Source organism: Poecilia reticulata, linkage group LG1, assembly GCF_000633615.1.
Source record: "Poecilia reticulata strain Guanapo linkage group LG1, Guppy_female_1.0+MT, whole genome shotgun sequence".
NCBI lineage: Eukaryota > Metazoa > Chordata > Actinopteri > Cyprinodontiformes > Poeciliidae > Poecilia > Poecilia reticulata.
The window spans coordinates 13987017-14006429 of NC_024331.1; the positions used below are offsets into that span (position 1 = coordinate 13987017).

General features: G+C 41.4%; 3 protein-coding genes across 4 annotated transcripts; 1 reads left to right on the forward strand and 2 right to left on the reverse strand.

Annotated features, from left to right (window-relative positions):
* Positions 1-3443: 3443 nt before the first annotated feature.
* Positions 3444-9067, reverse strand: LOC103464523 (protein Wiz-like). The gene is made up of 9 exons (XM_008408691.2): positions 8994-9067; positions 8479-8550; positions 7534-7998; positions 6536-7369; positions 5870-6229; positions 5383-5597; positions 4257-4389; positions 4002-4161; positions 3444-3920 (listed from the first exon to the last, which is right to left on the reverse strand). The coding sequence occupies exons 2-9, from the start codon at positions 8489-8491 to the stop codon at positions 3752-3754; spliced, it is 2349 nt and encodes a 782-aa protein (XP_008406913.1). The 5' UTR covers positions 8492-8550; positions 8994-9067; the 3' UTR covers positions 3444-3751.
* A 672-nt stretch (positions 9068-9739) lies between these two features.
* prdx2 (peroxiredoxin 2) lies at positions 9740-13975 on the forward strand. The gene is made up of 6 exons (XM_008408683.1): positions 9740-9851; positions 10721-10835; positions 10946-11099; positions 11740-11862; positions 11972-12102; positions 13569-13975. The coding sequence occupies exons 2-6, from the start codon at positions 10733-10735 to the stop codon at positions 13649-13651; spliced, it is 594 nt and encodes a 197-aa protein (XP_008406905.1). The 5' UTR covers positions 9740-9851; positions 10721-10732; the 3' UTR covers positions 13652-13975.
* Positions 13976-14891: 916 nt separating this feature from the next.
* Positions 14892-17368, reverse strand: LOC103464508 (transcription factor jun-B-like). Of its 2 annotated transcripts, XM_008408671.2 has the most exons (2): positions 16931-17368; positions 14892-16669 (listed from the first exon to the last, which is right to left on the reverse strand). In XM_008408671.2, the coding sequence occupies exon 2, from the start codon at positions 16629-16631 to the stop codon at positions 15741-15743; it is 891 nt and encodes a 296-aa protein (XP_008406893.1). In that variant the 5' UTR covers positions 16632-16669; positions 16931-17368; the 3' UTR covers positions 14892-15740. The 2 variants fall into 2 exon arrangements, with proteins under 2 accessions (XP_008406893.1, XP_008406882.1); XM_008408660.2 differs by having other exon boundaries at positions 14892-17368.
* Between the last annotated feature and the right edge of the window lie 2045 nt (positions 17369-19413).

Sequence of the window (19413 nt, forward strand, 5' to 3'; positions counted from 1 at the left end):
CGTCTCTGTTGCTTTAAGTGGGCGAATTCAGATCAAAGCAGACCGTTACATACTGTTGTATTAAGCACATATCTTGATGGTGTGACATAAAGCAGAAATGTCCAGTTACAGGGTGTGCTGTGGTGGCGCAGGGGTTAAGCACAACCCACATATGGCGACCTTAGTCCCCGACGCAGCTGTTGCAGGTTCGATTCCCAGCCTTGGCAACCTTTGCTGCATGTCTTCCCCCTTCTCTCATTACCCACTTTCCTGTCAAATAAAGGCCACTAGAGCCAAAAAAATATTTCAAAAAGAAATGTCCAGTTATTGAAGTCAACCTCAATCTGAACTGAATTATTAAATGGATCATCATTTAACTGTGAAAAGCAGTTCCTTTTATGATTCAAGAATGTCATTTCACATTTTTGATTCACATAAACAAAAAATTTTCTTCTTTAAAATAAATGTAAACAATTCTTATACAGAGTTAATAAAGCTGGTTTGTCAATTTGGAAAACTAAAAAATACCAAAAAGTTAAAATGTGAGAAAGAAAGCAAAAAGGGACGTTTAAAAACTGTAAGTCAAACTATTGCCATGTATAGTTAAACATGTTCTTGTACTTTTAAACAATCCAAACATGTAGCTCTAAAAATTAGGTAATTTGTATAATGGCTCTTTTGTCGAGTCCTCAAAATCTCATTATTATTATTATTATTATTAGTTCACATTAATTTCCCTCCAACAGAGGCGTTACAGCAGGTGTAACGGCCAGATTGTGCCAGACTCTCCAGCTCTCTCGGGGAAAATGAATCCATCCTAAACCTGAGCTATAAAACCTCAAGCTGTTTGCCAAGCGCTTCAAGCCCAGCGGCCCTGAAAGACAGATGACCTTCTAATTTGGGTTCTCGGTTCAATAAGTGTTTTGAAATTGCTGCTTTTAGTCCCCTGTGCCTGTCGTTGAATGATTGGACATTGACGGCTGTGTGCAGTTACTCAGTTTGGTCCCGTCAGGCTGGAAAGTTTGCAGAACGCCGTAAACGCCTCTAGGTTGGCACCCCATTAGAGCAGCACCCATCAGAATAATCCATCAGTAGCTGGAGGCGGACTGCTCCTGGCAGCAAATCACACGGATTCAGGCCTGAGAGACTTTCACTGTGAAGAAGAAACGGAAAGAGGCCTGACCAGAGGCAGAGGAAGGACGCGTGAAGCATAACTTACTGGAATCGTCAAATGCGTTCTCCTGTCTGCTGCTACTTTGCTCAAGTACATCAGAAATATCCCATCTTTTTCAGTAAATATAGTTTTCCATTTTTAAACAGGAATTTAAATTGTGTTTTAGATTTCATTCTGATCTACCTATTCAAACAGTCACCAATCCTGTAGAAATTTATTGTGTTTTCGATATACTTTAACTCTTGATTTTTGGAGATTTTCATGCCAATAAAAGTAAGTTTGGCCTGCTGCAACAAACAAACACCAAAACAAAACCTTAAATAAACCCCAAAAAGATTCCAGCTCAATTAAGTACAATTTCATTCCAAAATACAATACTAATCCTGATAGAAAAAAAATTAGATAATGCAGAAGTTTCTTCAAAAAGTTACTAATGATGATTTTGGTTAATGTTTTAAAAGAAATGTAACAGCAAGTATCTGAAAAACAAGAAGTTAATTGCGCAACTTTAAGTTTGAGTACACTTTATTCAGTGGAAAAAATTTTAATAAACCACGATTTCTAGTTTTCCTAGAGTACAAATATAACACAACACCTGTTTCTGTCAGCCCCTCGTAACAATAGATAAGACAAGGAAACATCTCAAGTCAATCAGGTTTGTAATGTTCTTCAGGAAAACTGCTGCTTGTTTTTAATTATGTGCCCATAATTAAAGTCTGAGCTGTAATTAAAAAGTTTTTGATCAACGGAGAGGGGAAAAACAAGGCTGGGTTAGATTTTGCTTCCACCAAACACAATCGGGACGAACTGGGTAAAAAATAAATGTCCTCATGTTAGCAATGAGTGGTACCGAGGGTTAAATATGTGGTTGAAATTTAGAAAAGTATTGTAGAAACTATTGACATCAAAATAAAAACAAAACAGATGAACGTCATTCAACTGATTAAAGGTCAGAGTGAAATGAATTACTGATTTTTTTTCCTGATTTGTAAGTTGAGAGATTTATAGCACTGAATGTCGTTTTACCAAGAATCGCTTTAGATTCTGTTCAAGTTACATTTCCTGTCATGAACTGACTAAATAAAGAGATCACACTGTGACGAAGAGGATTTTTAAATCGAAACCAGACCTTGGAGTTACGGGTTGAGCTGAATCGAACCGACTCAGAGGCAAAGGTTCACTCAGCCGTTTCTCACTGTTAACATCTTTCACTCCAGCACATTTAATTATTTTCACTTTCTAGTATTGGTTTAAAGTAGTTGATAATATGACTGTGCCCACATTTAGCAAACATTTTTGCAATTACATTTATTCTTTGCTTTTTTAATTTCGTTTGGTTGCAGGAAGCAACGGGAGTTCTTTGGGTCAAAAAGTGCTGCAGCAAAAACTTAAGCTAGTTCCTCCAAAGCAACAAAAGGACAAATTGCTCCTTCCCTTCTTCCTATGAGATGAAGCATAATATTTCTGAGGCAAAACCAAGAAATGCATGGAAAACCATCCTAAGCTGGAATACCTGCTCACAGCTGCCAGATGTTAGTCGACTCCAAGCAGCAGATGTGAAGCAATTCTCAAAAACATGTTGTAAAACTCTGGGTTCAAGGAACCACAGGGATAAAAAAAAAATACAGTAAAAGTAAACGTTGGATAAAAGGAAATTAAACCCCTGCTAATGTAGCCTTTTTTTGACATATAAAACGAGGTTCTCCTGGTCACGTATTCAATACGGTGCATGAAGAGGCCTGCCGTTATCTAATATCACATAATAAAGTCCAAAAAAGACAGAAAGTAAACATTACGAATTTTATTTACAGATAAAATAGACTCAAGAGAAAAGGACATGTGCAGCCTGAACAACCTGTTTGTTTTTGAAATCTCAGCAGAAAAGGAAAGGACAGCTAGTGAGGCTACTGGCGAGGCCTCTTATCAAAACGGTCACTGTCCCATTGAGCTTTTACTGCATGTTGCTTAGAAATGATAAAAAAAACGTTAAAAAAATATAAATATGTGACATAATTCCATTTCTTTAACACACATCGTAAATTGAAAAAGCAGAAAAACCTTAAAGAAGATATTCAACAGAAAACATAATTCATCCAAGAGATGTACTGGTTTTTGTTTTGTTTTCTAGAAGACAACTTAGGAATATTCTGCAATGATATCCCTTCTGCAAAAAAAGAGAGAAAAAATTGACAGATTTAATTCATACATGAAATGATTTAAAATCCACTTAGTTTAAATGCATAATAATCTGGTTGTTTTTTTAAGTATTCAATAAAACTGTGATTTAGATCAGAAAGTAGAAAACATACAAAATAAAGATTTGCTAAAAAAAAAAAAAAAAACCTAATCTTCTGAGCAGGAGGAGGAAGCTCTGATCAGAACCGTGCAGAGTGGATGTTTCCTGAGTGGGTTACACAGAGCCGCTGCTCGCTCTCTCTCTCTCTCTCTCTCTGTCTCTCTCTGTTTCTCTCTCTCTCTCTCTCTCACACGGCTCATGTCTGCCCTCCCATGGACAAGAAGGGAACAAGTTTTCTTTTCTTTTTTTAAATTGACATAAAGACATTGTTCCTTCGTGGAGTCTGGGCATCACTTGTCAGTTCATACGGCCACCGGATGGACGAGTGCTGGAGCAGACGGAGCGGGTGGAGAAGAAGGAGAAGAAGGAGCCTCTTTGCCCTTGTAGCCCAGAGACAGGATGTGTTTCTGCAGGTGTGTGATCCACTTCTCTTGAACGGACAGAGGCCCGTGAAACACTTCGTCGCAGAACCTGGATGGCAGGGCAAGCGGGAGTGAGCAATATTTCCACCAATATGTCATTTATTTGAAGAACAAACCTCTTCTTACTCACCTGCATTTGAGGGAGTAGATTTTACCCACCAGTTTGACCAGCGGAGTCAGAGGCGGCTTCGGCAGCAGAGCAGGGATGCTGCCGGCCCGAGACGGCTGCCGGGAGTGAGAGTGGCGATTTTCATCCCCCGAGGAGACTCCGTGTTGGGGGGCGTGGACCCCTGAAGCCAGGAGGAATTACATGAACAAACAAAAGAAAAAAAAAAAGAAAAAAGGAAAACAGCATTCGGCTCTTTCTGGACCTGGCCTTTCTCACCCCTCGCTGTTCGGATGCCGTGATCCTTCCTGCTTGCTTTGTGCTCATGGTGGTGCAGAGACGAGTGGTGGCTGCTGCTCGGCGAAGCGTCAGAATTCATAGACGTCGAGGCCAAAGAAGCAGATCTCTGAGACTAAAAGAAGAGAAACGAAAGGAAGCTAATGGCCCAATAAAAACTTAAAAACTGGTTGGTTTCTAATCAGCTCTACTTTTTTTTTTTAACAGAGGGTGAGGTATTGCTTTTTAAAATCTTTTAGGGTGCGTTCACACCAGTCTCGTTTAGTCCGTGTTAAATTAACTTTGGTTCGTTTGTCTACAAAGTCTGGTTAGATTGGGGAGGTGTGGATGCACAATCGAACTCTGCTGCGGCCCAAAAGAGCAAACTCTAATCCAACTACAAACCTAGGTATCGGTTCAGTTAAAGCAAACTCTGGCACAGTTCGAATCTATATGTGAATGCCAACCAGACCAGAGACACCGCTACAAAAGCAGGAAGCAGGCTACAGCGCAGTGCATTCTGGGTAAATACAACCAAAACCAAGGCGAGAGTCTAGCTTTAGAGGGGAAAGTGGCTAATAATCTTTTTCTGAAGACAAATGAGAAACAATACAATCGGCATTCCAGTTTTATTTACATTTTGTGAAGAAGGAAGTTGTGCTCATGTCTTCTTCAGTGGTTCTTGGTGCAGCGCCACCACAGGCGAGGAGGGGAACAGGTTTTTCAACTGGTTTGTTTTGTTTTATGCAGTCGGCGTGAAAGCAAACTGCAGCAGCTGAAAATGTAACAAATGTTGCAATTTTGGTCTCCAACCAAACCGACTCTACTGGGCTATCAGGTGTGAAAAATCCCTTCCCGTTGCCAAACAGACAGAAAATTGAACTCTAGATATAATTCGTTTGAATAAATCAATAAAAAATAAAGGTGATCGTTTCAAAACTGAATTTTGTACCAACTCGAATTATCTTTGTCGAATATGAAAGCGTGTTTTACGATCTCAAACATTCAAGTGTGACAAAAATAAAAAGATTAAAAAAAGAAGAAAAAGATGATTTTTTGGTGCATAAAAGCATCCACTTCATTTACCCAGCATGTCTAAAAGAACGAATGCGTTTATCGCGGAGCTCACCTTCTTGATGTAAAGGTCTCCATAGCGATAGCGCCTGGTTATTTCTGCCACCTTGTTCGGGTCTCTTCGGATCAGTTCGCTTAGGGTTTCTATCGGCGACGTCGCTCCGTCCGCCTTCCACTCGTACAGACCCAGCTGCCGGAGGTGAGCCCGGCAGTGACTGGCCAGCGCCTTGCGGTTCTCAAAGTCGAACCCACAGAGTTCACAGGTGGCATCTGACACAAGCAGGCAACACATGGGCCAGGTTTGATTAGAGAAAAAAAAAAAAAAAAAAAAAAGGTAAGAAAAACGTGTTTTGGTTATGAATATTTAACAACATTTTGGATACATGTACATATTATGATCAAATATTTCAAGAAATTCAGTTCCTTGAAGAATGTGAAAATGACGTAAGAACAGATGGTTCTCCAGCAGAGTCACAGACAAGTCGTCACTAAATGGAAAGTTAAGCGGAAAGAAAAAATGTGTTAGGTCAAAAGCGACTCACCGATGTTTGAGACTGCAGATTTCCCATATGGCGTTTTGTCTTTCATCGAGTAGTCAACGGGCGTTGCTGCAGAGCTGGAAGCTCCTTCCCGGGGCAGAGGCTTCTCCTTCGGAGGCCGTTTGAAGCCCGGAGGACTCCACGCCGCTTTGCCCACCACCGCCGAAGACCCGCTCTGCAGCGGCTCTTTCCTTTCCTCACGCCGCAGCATGACCTCTTTCAGCAGGTCGATGGGGGAAGTTCGGATAGACCAGGTGAGGCCGAGCTGCCGGAGGTGAGCGCGGACGTGGCACGACAGCGCTTTCCGGGTGTCGAACAGCTGCCCGCAGAAGTCGCAGAGGACCGTCGGTGGAGACGGCAGGTCTGTGGAGCAGAGTCAGCTCATAGCCAGGTATTCACACCCCTTAGTTTTTTTTTTTTTTCACATTTTGTGATCTTACAAAAACAAACTGATGTATTTTATCAGGATTTTATGTGGCAGACCAACATAAAGAAGGTCGCAGTTGTGAAAGGGAATTTAAAAATCTGAAAATGTGGTATTCTCTTTAGCTCGTTTTGCATTTTGTCTGTATGTCTACCGGCTTTGATGCTGTGAAATCTTCGTCTATTCTTTATGATAAAACACATCAAGTTCAGTCAGATTGGATGGACGGGAACTTTGTGATTTACCTGACTCCGGAGGTTTTGAGGAACTGGCCGCTGCGGGCGCCTTTTGCGTCACAAAGCTGCTGTCGTCGTTGGACGGCTGTGGTTCAACAGAAATCTCCATCTCCATCGGCTCTGGCTTTGGTTTCTTGAGAAGCGGATCCACGGCCAGCCGAAATCCCTTCTTCGCCTTCGGCGCCCTGTTGAGCAGCGGCTGAGGGGAGTGGGAGCTGGCGGAAGGGCTCGGAGAGAGACCCGTGGGGGTGAAGGAGGCCCTGGACTGGCTGGCAGCCGGAGAGGGCACGGGGACAACGGGGGACGGCGGCGCCGGGGATGGCGCCGTGGAAGAGCTGGCCGTGCTGGACGTTTTCGGAAGATGCATCGGCTCCAGCACGCCGCTGCTCACCAGCTCCTGCACGGCTTCGATGGCAGAGCTCTTCCCCACCAAGTCGTTCACTCCCATGTGTTTGAGATGGGAGCGTGCGTGGCTGCCCAGGCCCTTACGGTTCTCAAACCTCTCCCCGCACAGGACACAAGTGCAGGTCTCAGGAATCTTAGGCCGCTTGCTGGCAGGAGACGTAGGCAGAGAGGTAAAATCAGAGGGACGCTTTGAGGAGAAGGAGGAGGACTTGGAGGGGCTGCTTGATTTAAGCTCGTCCCGTCGCAGGCTGCTGATCGGCTCAAAGTCCTGCTCCTTCATGATCTGGTACAGATACTCAATGGGGCCGCCATGTATGTCGGCGTCGGGAATGCCGATCTGTCGGAGATGGGCACGAGCGTGACTAGAGAGGCCCTTGCGCGTCTCGTACCAGCAGCCGCAGAGCTGGCAGACGTGGATCTCATTGTTAGTTTCCGAAGCTGTCAAAAATAATGAACAAAAAGAAAGAAGAAAAAGGATAAAATTGTTACAAGACAGTTTTTTTTTTCATCAAATATCTTTAATAAAATACTAAGTACTACAAATACGATAAAAACCATTCCACCGCAGCTCTGTGTTTCACTCAGTTTCAGCTTCAACCCACCTAAAGTAAGCGGAGCATCAGTGTCCAGTGGAGCCCACAGCGGCTTGGTGATCGTTTTTTGGTCTGACAGCGAAGAGCTGCTGCCTTCAGTCGGCCTAGAAGAAGAGGGAGAGGACGGGAAAAAAGACGCCCCCGCCTCTTTGAGCTTGACCGGAGATCCCTGAGCGTTCATGACCTTCGCCACCGTCTTGGAGGAAGCATGAGCGTCCTCCGGAGGCACAGGTGTCTTTGGCTCCTGCTGGGATGTTTTCTTAGGCAACGATGGAGAAACAGATGGAGCGGCATCTGGTTTGAGGTCTTTGTCTTTGTCCTGAATGAGCTGGTAGAGGAGCTCTATGGGAGCCCCGCTGTTTTCCGACACGGTCACGCCGAGCTGGCGCAGATGGAGGCGAGCGTGGCTCGAGAGGCCCCGTCGTGTCTCAAAGTAGGCCCCGCACACCTCACACACTACGGGTCCCGAGTTGGCTGCAGAGACGTCGAAGTTAAAGAAAGATTGTGGACATGGAGTGAAAAGGAGAATTATGGAGAGAAGAGCAAGTATGACAAAAACATCAGTGATCAACACATCATATGATAGGCATTAGTATGTTCAAAAACAAACAAAACTCTGTCTATATCAAAAACAGAACTGTAATCATATTTAAATGGTTCTTTTTTATTGTCATGCTTTTAAATTTTCTGGCTTTATACATAGGATTTTGCATATGTTATTGATATAATGTTTTGTTATTTAAAATTATTATTATAAAGATTATAAAGAATCTTATGCTGTCTCTATTGAACAAACTTGATTTTTTTCCCCTCCCAAAATCTATTCAGTGAAGCTTTAGGGATGTAACATATTGTATACAGTGGGACAATAATTCACTCATATTTAGCCCTTCTTAGCTACTTAAAAGTGTAATATAGGATACACAACAACAATTTTATTACTGGTAAACTTACCTTGAGAGTCCATTTACACTGAATAAAGCCGGGGGTTTAATTGAGAGGAGGACTTGTCTTCTTGCAGAGTCGCTAGAAGTCATATCAAATAAAAAAATTAATAACAGAAATGATTTCTGATAACAATAAATCAATATTTCGTCATATTATACTTTGACAGAAATAACCAAGGTAAACAACGCGACACAACTAATATATCGTGTGAAATCTGATCATTCAGAAACGTCTTAATGGCAGTTATCGTTTGTAACAATATCGACTTATTTTCTAATTTTCTTGCTCTAATCTGAACTGATTGCACAAAAACATACGACGAAGTGAAAATTTCGTTTGTATTTTTTAAGTAAAAGCTAACTTGAGCTACCTGTCCTGTCTTTTGTTTACATTTGCAATCCTAAGATTACCCGCATTTTAATAGCGCAGCCCCTTATAAAAGTGAAGCACGAATGAACTACAAATTATACACATCTGTAATTTCAGCCAATAAATGAATCCATCAGCAACAACAAAATTACCTTGGACATTCAAGAGACCGCTCTGCACATCACTCTATGAGCTAACCGGAAGTAGCACGGTACGCCGCTGGAACTGTTCTTTTCAAAATAAAAGTCGCTGTTTATCTATCTATCTATCTATCTATCTATCTATCTATCTATCTATCTATCTATCTATCTATCTATCTATCTATCTATCTATCTATCTATCTATCTATNTATCTATCTATCTATCTATCTATCTATCTATCTATCTATCTATCTATCTATCTATCTATCTATCTATCTATCTATCTATCTATCTATCTATCTATTTATTTATCTCTTTGGGGTTTTTTTGGCACATTTATTTACTTGGTGTACATTTGAAATGTTACATTTTTAAATATACTAACCTAAAAAGTTGAGAATACTATTAAATTTTTCCATCCCTAGTGGGTACCAGACAAAAATCCCATTTACTTCCCAGCCAGAGCAAAATTACCATTAGCCCTTTTGTTTATTATTAAACATATTGCATTTATTAGCTGTTAGGCTCAATTTAGTAGTATCATTTTTCCCCCTTTTCATAGACACTTTTGGATTTCAGCTTTCAGCTGGATTTCAGATATTTAACATAAAAAGTATTTTTCTAAACGTGTTACCACAGTTTATTATTTCGAAGTTAAATTCGATTCGAGGAAACGTCAAAAGTCAAAAAGAAGCGTGACCTGGGTCGCAAACCCCATGCTTTTATATTTAAAGCGCCACATTTGTACTTCCGGAGGTCACAGCCGTCCTGGAGTACTTTTTGCGCAGAATCTCTCTCCTTGGATCCTCTTGCCTTCAGCAAGCCATAGACCTCCGTAGCCAAGTTTCCTGCAGCTCTGCGAAACTAAGGTGAGCGCGGAATATAAAGGTTGCGTCTTTAGTTGAATGTTATTTTAGGAGTGTCTGCATAGTTTCAGGAAAATGTTTGTCCACTAAGGAAAGAGGAGCGCAGGAGTATGAGCGCAGCAGACTGAGCTAAGAATAAGCTAAGCCACAAGCAGCCAGGCAGGCTGTCCGGGTTCACTGCTCCCTCCTCCTCCTTCAAGTGTTTCTGGCTCTTTCTTTGTTCCTGAAGCGCAGCTAACTGCTCACGCTGGTCTGTGCTTGTTTATCGACTTTTTTGTCAAAACTAGCTGAAATGCGAGGCTTTCTGCAACTGGTGAAATCCACTGCGTTAGTGTTTTTACTAAAACACCAAAGTGACGCAGAAAGGGATTTTTATTCATTTCTAAATGAAAGCAAAAGCAATGCCTTTGCATTTAGCGTCTGCGTTCTGCAGTGTACCAAATAAGAAAAAAATGTTGAAGGGCGCATTTTGCGTCATCACTATGTTAAATAATTTGAAACGTGTGACGTTAACGCTGCAGCCAGATGGCTTATTGTTTCAGATTCACATCAAAATAATTTATCCTGCATTAGGTATCCCCCTCGTCTTGGTTTGTGCTGATCATGGTTACATAAGCATAAAAGGCCATTGTTCCCTACTGGCGGACCGTGACTTGCATGTGACCTCCAGCAGGTGTTTGAAAGGGGGCTCATGTTAAGACGTTGCTTTTAAACCAAAAAGGGTTATATTTCAAATGCCATGTGTTACATGCACGTTTTCTTTTTTCTTTTTGTTTTGTTGTAACCATACATTACCCAAATGTCTAGTTTGCTTCTCAGTGTAGATGTTCATTCTGGTGTTTTTTAATGCTTTTAGTATTTGTCTCCCTTAGTTATTCACCATCATGTCTTCTGGAAACGCTCAGATTGGCAAACCTGCGCCAGAGTTCAAGGCCACAGCTGTGGTCGATGGCCAGTTTAAGGAAATCAAGCTGTCTGACTACAAAGGTGTCTTTTTTTTTTATTTTTTATCCCTGGTGGGGAAAAAAACATTGTGTGCACTGTATGCTCAGTATCTGATGAGAACCAGAGTTAAAGCATTTTTTTCTGTCCCTCAGGGAAGTATGTGGTCGTCTTCTTCTACCCCTTGGACTTTACCTTCGTGTGCCCGACTGAGATCATTGCCTTCAGCGACAGAGCAGAGGATTTCCGCCGTATTAACTGTGAAGTCATCGGCTGCTCCATTGACTCTCATTTCACCCACTTGGCATGGTAAGAGGTTCTTGGGAGTAAAGTACTTGTACATAGCCATCCCCCCCGCACCCCCCACTCAACAAAAGATGTTTAAAAACTTTTAAAATCAAATTGGAGTGTCAGGGATCCAAGCTTCTTGCTGTTTAAATTAAAGTAAAAGTTTCATCAGGCTGTCTAGGTATTGATGTTTGTGTAATATCTGCTCCATATGGAGGGACTCTGGACTAACAAGATCCCACCCTAGTCTATCTGCTGCCCTGCTGCCTTTCTGCAGCTGCTGATAAGCGTCTTAATAACGGCCTTCAATTCGTCTCACTCCTTCTGGAAGAAAAGGAGGTGTTGCACAACTTGCCTGATCTTCTTTTTTTTATATTAGTAACACCTTCCTCCTCCACAAAAATAATTGAAACTATTTCAACTCTTGTGTTGCTTAAGTCAGCTGCTGAGTTGCTTTTTGTTGGATTTCTGCTTTTTCCCTAAAAGTCGACTTATAGAAATGTCGCCTCCTGACTTCTTGTTGCTATATCAAACGGCTACTTTGTGCTTTCTGAAACAGAACTTAATGTAGCAGTCATTAAGTGTTGCCAGGGATTATTTTCTTCAGAATATGCACATTATATACATGTATAAATATATATATTTTTCTCCACCTCTTCAGGATCAACACACCAAGGAAAGAAGGAGGGCTGGGTGCCATGAAGATCCCTCTTGTTGCAGACCTCACAAAATCCATTTCCAGAGACTATGGCGTGTTGAAGGAGGATGAAGGCATTGCGTACAGGTCAGTTCGACCCCTTAGATTAAAGTTTTTGTTTTTTGGGTGGTTAAAAGGTGGAACATGGCGTTTTAATGTATTTTGCTGATCCTGGGGTGTCATTTTGTTCTCTCAGGGGTTTGTTTGTGATTGACGGTAACGGGACCTTGAGGCAGATCACCATCAACGACTTGCCTGTGGGCCGCTCTGTGGATGAGACCCTGCGTCTGGTGCAAGCCTTCCAGCACACTGACAAACACGGAGAGGGTAAGTTGATCCAGTTTGCTCATAAAAATTATTATATACTCAAGCTAAATGCTGAACTTTGAAAACCACTATTTTAAGGTTTCTAAGTGGAGAGATGCATGAGGATCTCCTATGATAGATTGTCAAATTAACTTTAGATCTGCAAATTCATGCTCTACTCCTGGAATCAGATATTTTGTGCAATAATCTGGTGCAGTGGCTTCATTTTGCACAGCAACAAAACCACACAGCCCACTAGGCAGAGCAGTAAACCTCAAATTAATTCTGCTCCTGAAACCTGCCTGCTGTATTTGAGTTTAAAACTAACATAAAATGAATCTTGTTGCCTCGACCATGCCTAGCTTCAAGTTTTTTACCACAATGTGGTTTTAAACACAGGAAACCTGTGGTCAGTCACTGTAGTAAGTCTACTGAATGTGTTCTGAGAAAAGCCATTGAACTTGGGTAACATAGAAGCAGACGAGGCTATACTTAACCAAAGTCATTAAGTGGGTTAAAGATGAGTTTTTGGTAATCTTAGATTTGAAACTATATCACAACTGTGTTCAGATTTTTGCACTATTTTTGCTGTTCTTAAAACGGTAACACTGGTAGCATAGTGTGGCACCGCAATATCAATGTTTGGGATATTGCTCCAACTAATATAATCCACACTATATATAGAGTTCTAGTTGCTGGTATTTTTAAGATGATGATTGGGGAAACAACCATGACGAGAAATGGTCAGAAAAATTTGGGTTCTAAATATAATCCCAATATTCAACAAAAATATCATAGCTGCATGTTGTCCTTGTATTGTGCAACAAGCATTGTATTGTAAGGCAATATTTTTATTATTTAAAATAATGCCAGTTATCTTAAAAAATAATAATTAAATGGCTTGGCTTCTTAAGGCTTTTTTTATGTGCAACTTAGGGCCATGTGTTTATTTTGGTAATGTACAAAAAAGACAAAATTCAAGAAATGGGAACTAGTTTATTGATGAAGAATTTTTTAAAAAATTACTGATTCTGCCCAGTTTAAATGTAATTCATGTTTTTATAATGATGCAAAAGCCGTAACCCACTTTGCGATACACGTGGGGGTTTGTTGGAGTTGCTTTACACAACGGTAAAATACTTGCCACCTAATCATTTTCACAGGCTCCTCTAAAACTATTTTTGTTTCAGAGGAGCAGCGACCGGAGACGAATAAAGAAACAAAAGGAGCCTATTGCACAAAACCAAATAATACCCTGAAGTTTTACAAACATTTACTGCATCTGAACATGTACTGCACATATTTGTCAAAAAGAACGTAATGAAACTGAAGTGGCCATCTGCCTTCATAGCTCAGCCTTAACTAGCAGCAATATTGGTTTATCCTCTTGGACATTCACACATGTGTACTTTGTCCTGTGATAACGTAGTTTATCAACCACATGTGACACTTGAAGTAAACTTTATCCCTCTTCTATCTCTGCACAGTTTGTCCCGCCGGCTGGAAGCCTGGGAGCGACACGATCATCCCCGACGTGCAGAAGAGCAAAGCCTTCTTCTCCAAGCAGTAAATCCCAAGGTCTTCTGTCCAGCAGATTGGTCATGAGTGCAGCACTTGTTTCTGGATTGGAGGTTTCCCTGTGAAGTACTACAGATCTCGCACCCATTAGAACAAACTTATCAACTTCCTCTACAAGTATTATCCTTGTCTGCTCAGGCTACAGTTGATGGGATAACCTCTTAGTCTCACGCACTGAAACTATAGTTTAGTTTTGCTCCTTTTTTTTTTTTTTTTTTTTGTTTGTTTTTAAAAAAGTGATATTTTTTCCTTGCTGTCATTTGCTACCATCTCTATTAAAACTGTGGGAGAACACTGTCTGCTCTGTGCACATAAATGTCTTTGAATCTCAATTCATTAATGACCTCTAGGTGGCAGCAAAACTCTAAATCTGACATGAGTCTCTAATCTGTGAGGGGTTTTATTTTTTTTTCTTCCTTTCTTTTTCTTCTGTTCTTGGACCTGAGGCAGTTGAACAGCTTTGCCTGGCAGAAGATCACAGTACGTCACCAAGCTGCCAAGTCTTGGTTAATATTGGAGTTATTGTGGTGGTTGACTCAGCACAACAATCGGCGATTGCCAAATGGCTCCAATCCCTGTTAGGAAAGATTGGATAGTTGAATATATATGTCTATATATCCAATTTAAAATTGAGTGGAAGTGTTGTAATAAAATGTAATCATTTTGACTGAAACCATAATATTAAAGTATAAAAGTACTCCAAATTAGTAAACATCTCCTTGAATAATCACTTCTGTAAATGACAGAAAATTGGGACATGAAGAAAAAAAACCTGTGTAAACATGCATGTCGGATTTTATTTAAAAGGAAACCCTGTAAACATTTAACTATTTCAGTCATGTACCACTAGTACTTTAGGGATCTTTTTATCTGTTAAATCTAACCTTTGGAGAAGGTGTGAGGATGTCGTTGCTCTCGTAAAGATTGGTCTCATTTTATTCATGTCTTAACTAATTACGTTGTAAAAGTTTTAAAATAATTAAGTGAAAATATATCCAAGATTCTTTAGGTGTTTATTTGCTCCATGAATTGATATATTCCAAAGGAAAACTTAATCTATTGGCCTACCCTCCAAAGATGGGTGACTTAAGTTTGACTCTTTTTATTTCATTTGATTATTTCCACCAACTTTTCCTAGCAAGTTTTATAACTGAATAAAAAAGTAATTTAATGAATTTAGCATTAGCATATTAGTTGCTTTTTCTTAATACCTGTGCTTTCAAACTTTTTTCTTTCTTTTTTTTTTGTTCAAATTTGACGTTTTTCATCTCAAGTCTTTCCGCCAGCTTTTCTTTCCGACTACATTTTTAACTTAAACGTCATTACGACATGTTTTCATGGAACTTTTTTTTTTCTCTCTCTTTCCTGAGCTGTTGATCACAAGGCTTGTTTTGGGAAACCAAAAGCAGAATGGGGGGGAAACTCCCTTCTCTAGAATTAAACTCATTGACAAACCTCTCTCTCGCTGTGGTGTGAAGGGGAGAGCGCAGCCTCTGACTGGCAATGTAGGAGGGAGTTCCCGGAAACCTTGTCGTGATATGACGTCCGCACGCAACAGTTGCCGTATATGGGTTTACGCACGTACGTCAGTAAGGAGGGGAGGGGGGGAAAAGTCCTACGCTGGGACGTTTTGGCAACTTCTGGTGTAAACTTCTGATCAGTGACAACAAGTGTGGTTATATTTACGAGAAATACGACCGTGTTTTTTTCAAAGAACAGACATTTATAAGCAGCATGGTATTTTAATTACGTTTTCTTTTACTTAAATATTATCGTACAGGTACAAAAAAAAGAAAGAAATACAAATAACTTATACACTTAAAAAGCATCACAAAGGGGCGAACAAAAAAAAAAAATGTAAACAGGGAAAGCCAAGACGACACTTTTAAAAACGTATTCAAAAATGTCCCTAAGTGTTTCTTGTAGGCTGATTGTAGGATTTCTTGTCTGGCTTTTTATTTTTTTATTTATTTATTTTTTTAAAGCCACAGACGTTTCAGTTCTCATCCACTCAGCGTATAAAGTCTTATGTTTTTCAGTGCAGTTTTTGTCCAGTGTTCATTAAAAAGTGCATAATTTCTTCAGTAAGACTTCACTTTCGGCGCTAACATGAGCTGGCAGCCACTGCTCACATGAGTCATGACTTTCTGTTTGAGCTGGGCCACCTGCTCCCGCAGCAGGGAGGCCGTGTTCGACAGTCCGGCGTTGTCCGTTTTCAACACCTTCACCTTGTCCTCCAACCGGGCGATGCGCTCCAGTTTGCGCCTCCGACACTTGGAAGCTGCCAGCCGATTCCTCAGCCGCTTGCGCTCCGCCTTGATCCGCTCCTGGTTCTCCAGGTCGATGGGGGACATCGGCGGGGAGCTGTTGTCGCTGCTCTGCATGTCGGGGACTGTCTGGGGCTCCTCCTTCAAACCCCCGAAGCGCTGCGAGTGGACGCCAGCTCCAGCCAGAGAGTGCTGGAAGTGGTGCGACCCGTGCGCCACGGCCTGGGGATGCTGGTGGTACTGGTGGTGCGGCAGGTAGCTGATGGTTGTGGACGGGTAGCTGGCCGTGGAGGTCAGGCTGGGGTTCGTGGTGCAGCTGCTCAGGGTCGTGTACTCCAGCGGTTCCGTCTGCATAGAGTGGGCGAACACGGCGCCCGGAGGCGGACACGCGATCCCGCCGGTGCCGATGGAGACGTTAGGAGGCGCCATCTGGTTCATCTTGTGCAGATCGTCCAGGGCTTTGACGAAGCCTTCTGCGAACACCTCCTGGTCCTCTGTGATGCCGCGGTTGTAGAGGTACTGTGCGGGGGTCGGCGTAGTGATGACCCCGTTGCTGCTCTGGATGATGAGCCGCTCGAGTTCAGGCGAAGCGAGCTTCAGCGAGCCCACGTCCGCGGTGCCCGCCGGGTAGAAATCACTGTCTGCGCGCAGGTGCTGTGTCTTGAAGCTCGAGTTCCGATATGAATCGGAGAAGTTCAAGTTCATATTCTGCTTTAGCAGCTTGTAGTCTGGCAGGGCAGCGCCTGGATGGCCATAAGCAGAGAGAAACGAGTCGTCATAAAAAGGCTGTTCCATTATTGTGGACATATTGTGTTTTTTTTTTCTTTAAAAAAAAAAAAAAAAAAAAACGACAGTCAAATACAAGAGTGCGCTGCAAACGATGCTGCTGTGTCCCAAATGTGCCAATATCCAGCGCAAAGTCCCGCTGTATTTATTAATGCTACGAAAAACAGCAAAACTTCCAAAACATGGGAACTGTACTGTACCAAGTCGTCGGTTTGTACCTTTAGATGGATTCAAAGCGGAGTCCAGAGATTTATTCAGATGTTTTCATTCCTCTTCTTCTCTCTGTAAGTCCTAACTTGTCCTCAGTTTCCTTATTACTGGCAGCGGCCGAGGCGCTCCTCTGCTTTTAAAGCGCGTCTCAAGAGGAGCCCGCTGATTGGCTGCTGCGTTAGAGGTCCCGCCTACCGCCGTGAGATTGACATTGACGTTGTTGCCAGTAATCCAAGAGCCATAAACAAGACAAGGGGAAACTCGGTGCAGGTAAACAAGACGACTCTTAAGTTAAATCCACATTTATGTATTTAAAGAAAGAAAGGGGAAAAAAAAGTGATTTAGAAAGCATCAAAATTTAAAATAAAAAAATAAAAGTCAGCGAGGGAGCCTGATGTATCATTAAGTGATCAGCTGTTCTAAAGCAACCGGTTTTTCTCCAGTCCATGGATATATAGTCTGGCGCTGAGTCATGAGATCCAAACTGATACGGGCCGCTCCATATTTGGGTATCCTGGAGCACCAGTTCCTCCCTGCCTGGAGCAGGAAGCCAATCCCATCCTGGCCCGCTTCCAGCTCCATGACATCGCTGTGGGAGGAGGAGGAGTAGGAGGAGGAGGAGATGTAATTCTGCTCTCGTCCAGCCAGAGGACGAGGAGAAGCTGGGTTCGCGTCAAACATGCCCAAAAGTATCTGGCAACGACTTGGTATATGACAGAGTATTTAAAAATCCCCTGTTTTATTGAGTTTTGGCTACCTAGTTAAAAAAAAAAAAAAAAAAAAAACCCAAGAGGAAATCTGGTTGTGTCTTGTAAATTTATGTTTTTTCTTTATTGTAGCTTGAGGCATTCCTGGATGAGTGAACACATGACACAGCTGCTTAGGTATTTGTGACGGAAGACGTCTTAACTGAACTGAACACCTGTTCGATCGAAAGACATTTTGTCTTGCCTGTATGGTAATGACCTCTGATTCAGTGCCCAGAGGGCCACACACTCACACTCCCTTAACTTTCCAATTTTTCAAGCATTCATGTCAAATTTGTAAGGCTGTATAGATTTGACTGCATTTCTTGCTCCAGCTCTATTCTCAAAACTCGAATGAGCCCTTATTGCCGTTTCAGACAGATGGTGATAGCTTAAGTTTGGACCCAAATATGAAAGAAGTGCTCCATCAAAACAAACTTGTTCTCGTCTATGCTGTGTTTATTTATGTCGGAAGTGTCTTGTTGTGTGATAATCACTGCGAAATTCCCTTAAGTGTCACCGCGCAGGTTTTTCAGAGAAGTTCTGTAACCTTAAGCTATATTTTTAAGGTAACAAAGCACAACTACAAGGCATGCAGTGCCATGTAAAAGCATGCATAATTCATTATCTCCTTTAGATTCCCAACTTCAAACTTCAGTTTATTTTTGCTTGGATTTGATGTAATAAATAAAGTTACATACCATAGCAGAAATTTGCAAAGTAGAAGGAAAAAGACGTACAACAAAGAAAAAACATCCAAATCTATAGAGCAAATATATTCAGCCCCTTTTGGTCATTTCATTTTTATTACAGTTGCTGCTGCAAATCTTTTTCAGGCTCATGCTTCAGAAACTGATATGTTTGCATAAGCTTGGTCAAGAAATAAACATAAGCGTTTTCATGCAGGAAATAAATTCCAATTTGCAAATGAATCCTTACACTTGAATTTTGTAAATCTTTTGTGTTATTTAACCCTTTCTTTTAATCAGAGGTGCAAAAGGATTCGTTTTTGTCTGCACGTACAGCCACCAAATGCAAATTCACAGAAATTCTCAGAGCCAGCATGAGTCACAATGCTGAACAACAGAAGTCGAAAATGCAAATTTTTCATTTTCTTGTATGGGATGAACTCCAGAAATACCCAATCCTCTATGTTTCTTCTGACGCAGCGTCGAAGCATCTGCCTCCCACAATTCAAAAATTCCAGGTAAATGTTGTTAGATAACGCGATGACATCGCTGAGGCATAATTGGGCTTGTATCAGATTTCGTTCAACACCTCCGGAGCTTCGCATGTCACTTTGTCACAAGCTGAGTAATAGCGCGTTAATTTTTATGTGTAAAATTGGATTTGTGACGCTCCAGAGTCCATTTTAAGGCTACCTTGTCATTATTAGTTCTTATGCAGCCCTTGCATCGTTTACACTCCCTCTCTACAGTAGGGTGACACAATAACTATTGACTGATCTAATATCCTGGATTCAGTAGCAATATTCAACCTCATACTGTAACTTTAACTTTTTCCACTTTTTGTCCTATTCCAACCTCACACTTCAACATATCATGAAAGGGACTTTATGGGATAAACCAGTAGTGGACACTGGAATGGCTCACATCAGGGGCGCACAAACCTTTTGTCACATGTGTCAAAATTTCTAACATATTTCTTTATGCAGGAAGCATCTTTCAAAGTACTAGAAGGTCAGGAAAAAGATTTATTTAAATTTTTTTTTTACCTACTCAACG

Coding starts and splice junctions, on each gene's coding strand:
- LOC103464523 (XM_008408691.2), bottom strand. Junction 4,390..5,382: donor GAGACCTTTACATCAAGAAG/GTGAGCTCCGCG, acceptor CTCTTCTTTTAG/TCTCAGAGATCTGCTTCTTT. Junction 3,921..4,001: donor ATCTACTCCCTCAAATGCAG/GTGAGTAAGAAG, acceptor CCTGCCATCCAG/GTTCTGCGACGAAGTGTTTC.
- prdx2 (XM_008408683.1), top strand. CDS start 10,733: ATGTCTTCTGGAAACGCTCAGATTGGCAAACCTGCGCCAGAGTTCAAG. Junction 10,836..10,945: donor CAAGCTGTCTGACTACAAAG/GTGTCTTTTTTT, acceptor TCTGTCCCTCAG/GGAAGTATGTGGTCGTCTTC. Junction 12,103..13,568: donor CACTGACAAACACGGAGAGG/GTAAGTTGATCC, acceptor ATCTCTGCACAG/TTTGTCCCGCCGGCTGGAAG.
- LOC103464508 (XM_008408660.2), bottom strand. CDS start 16,733: ATGTCCACAATAATGGAACAGCCTTTTTATGACGACTCGTTTCTCTCT.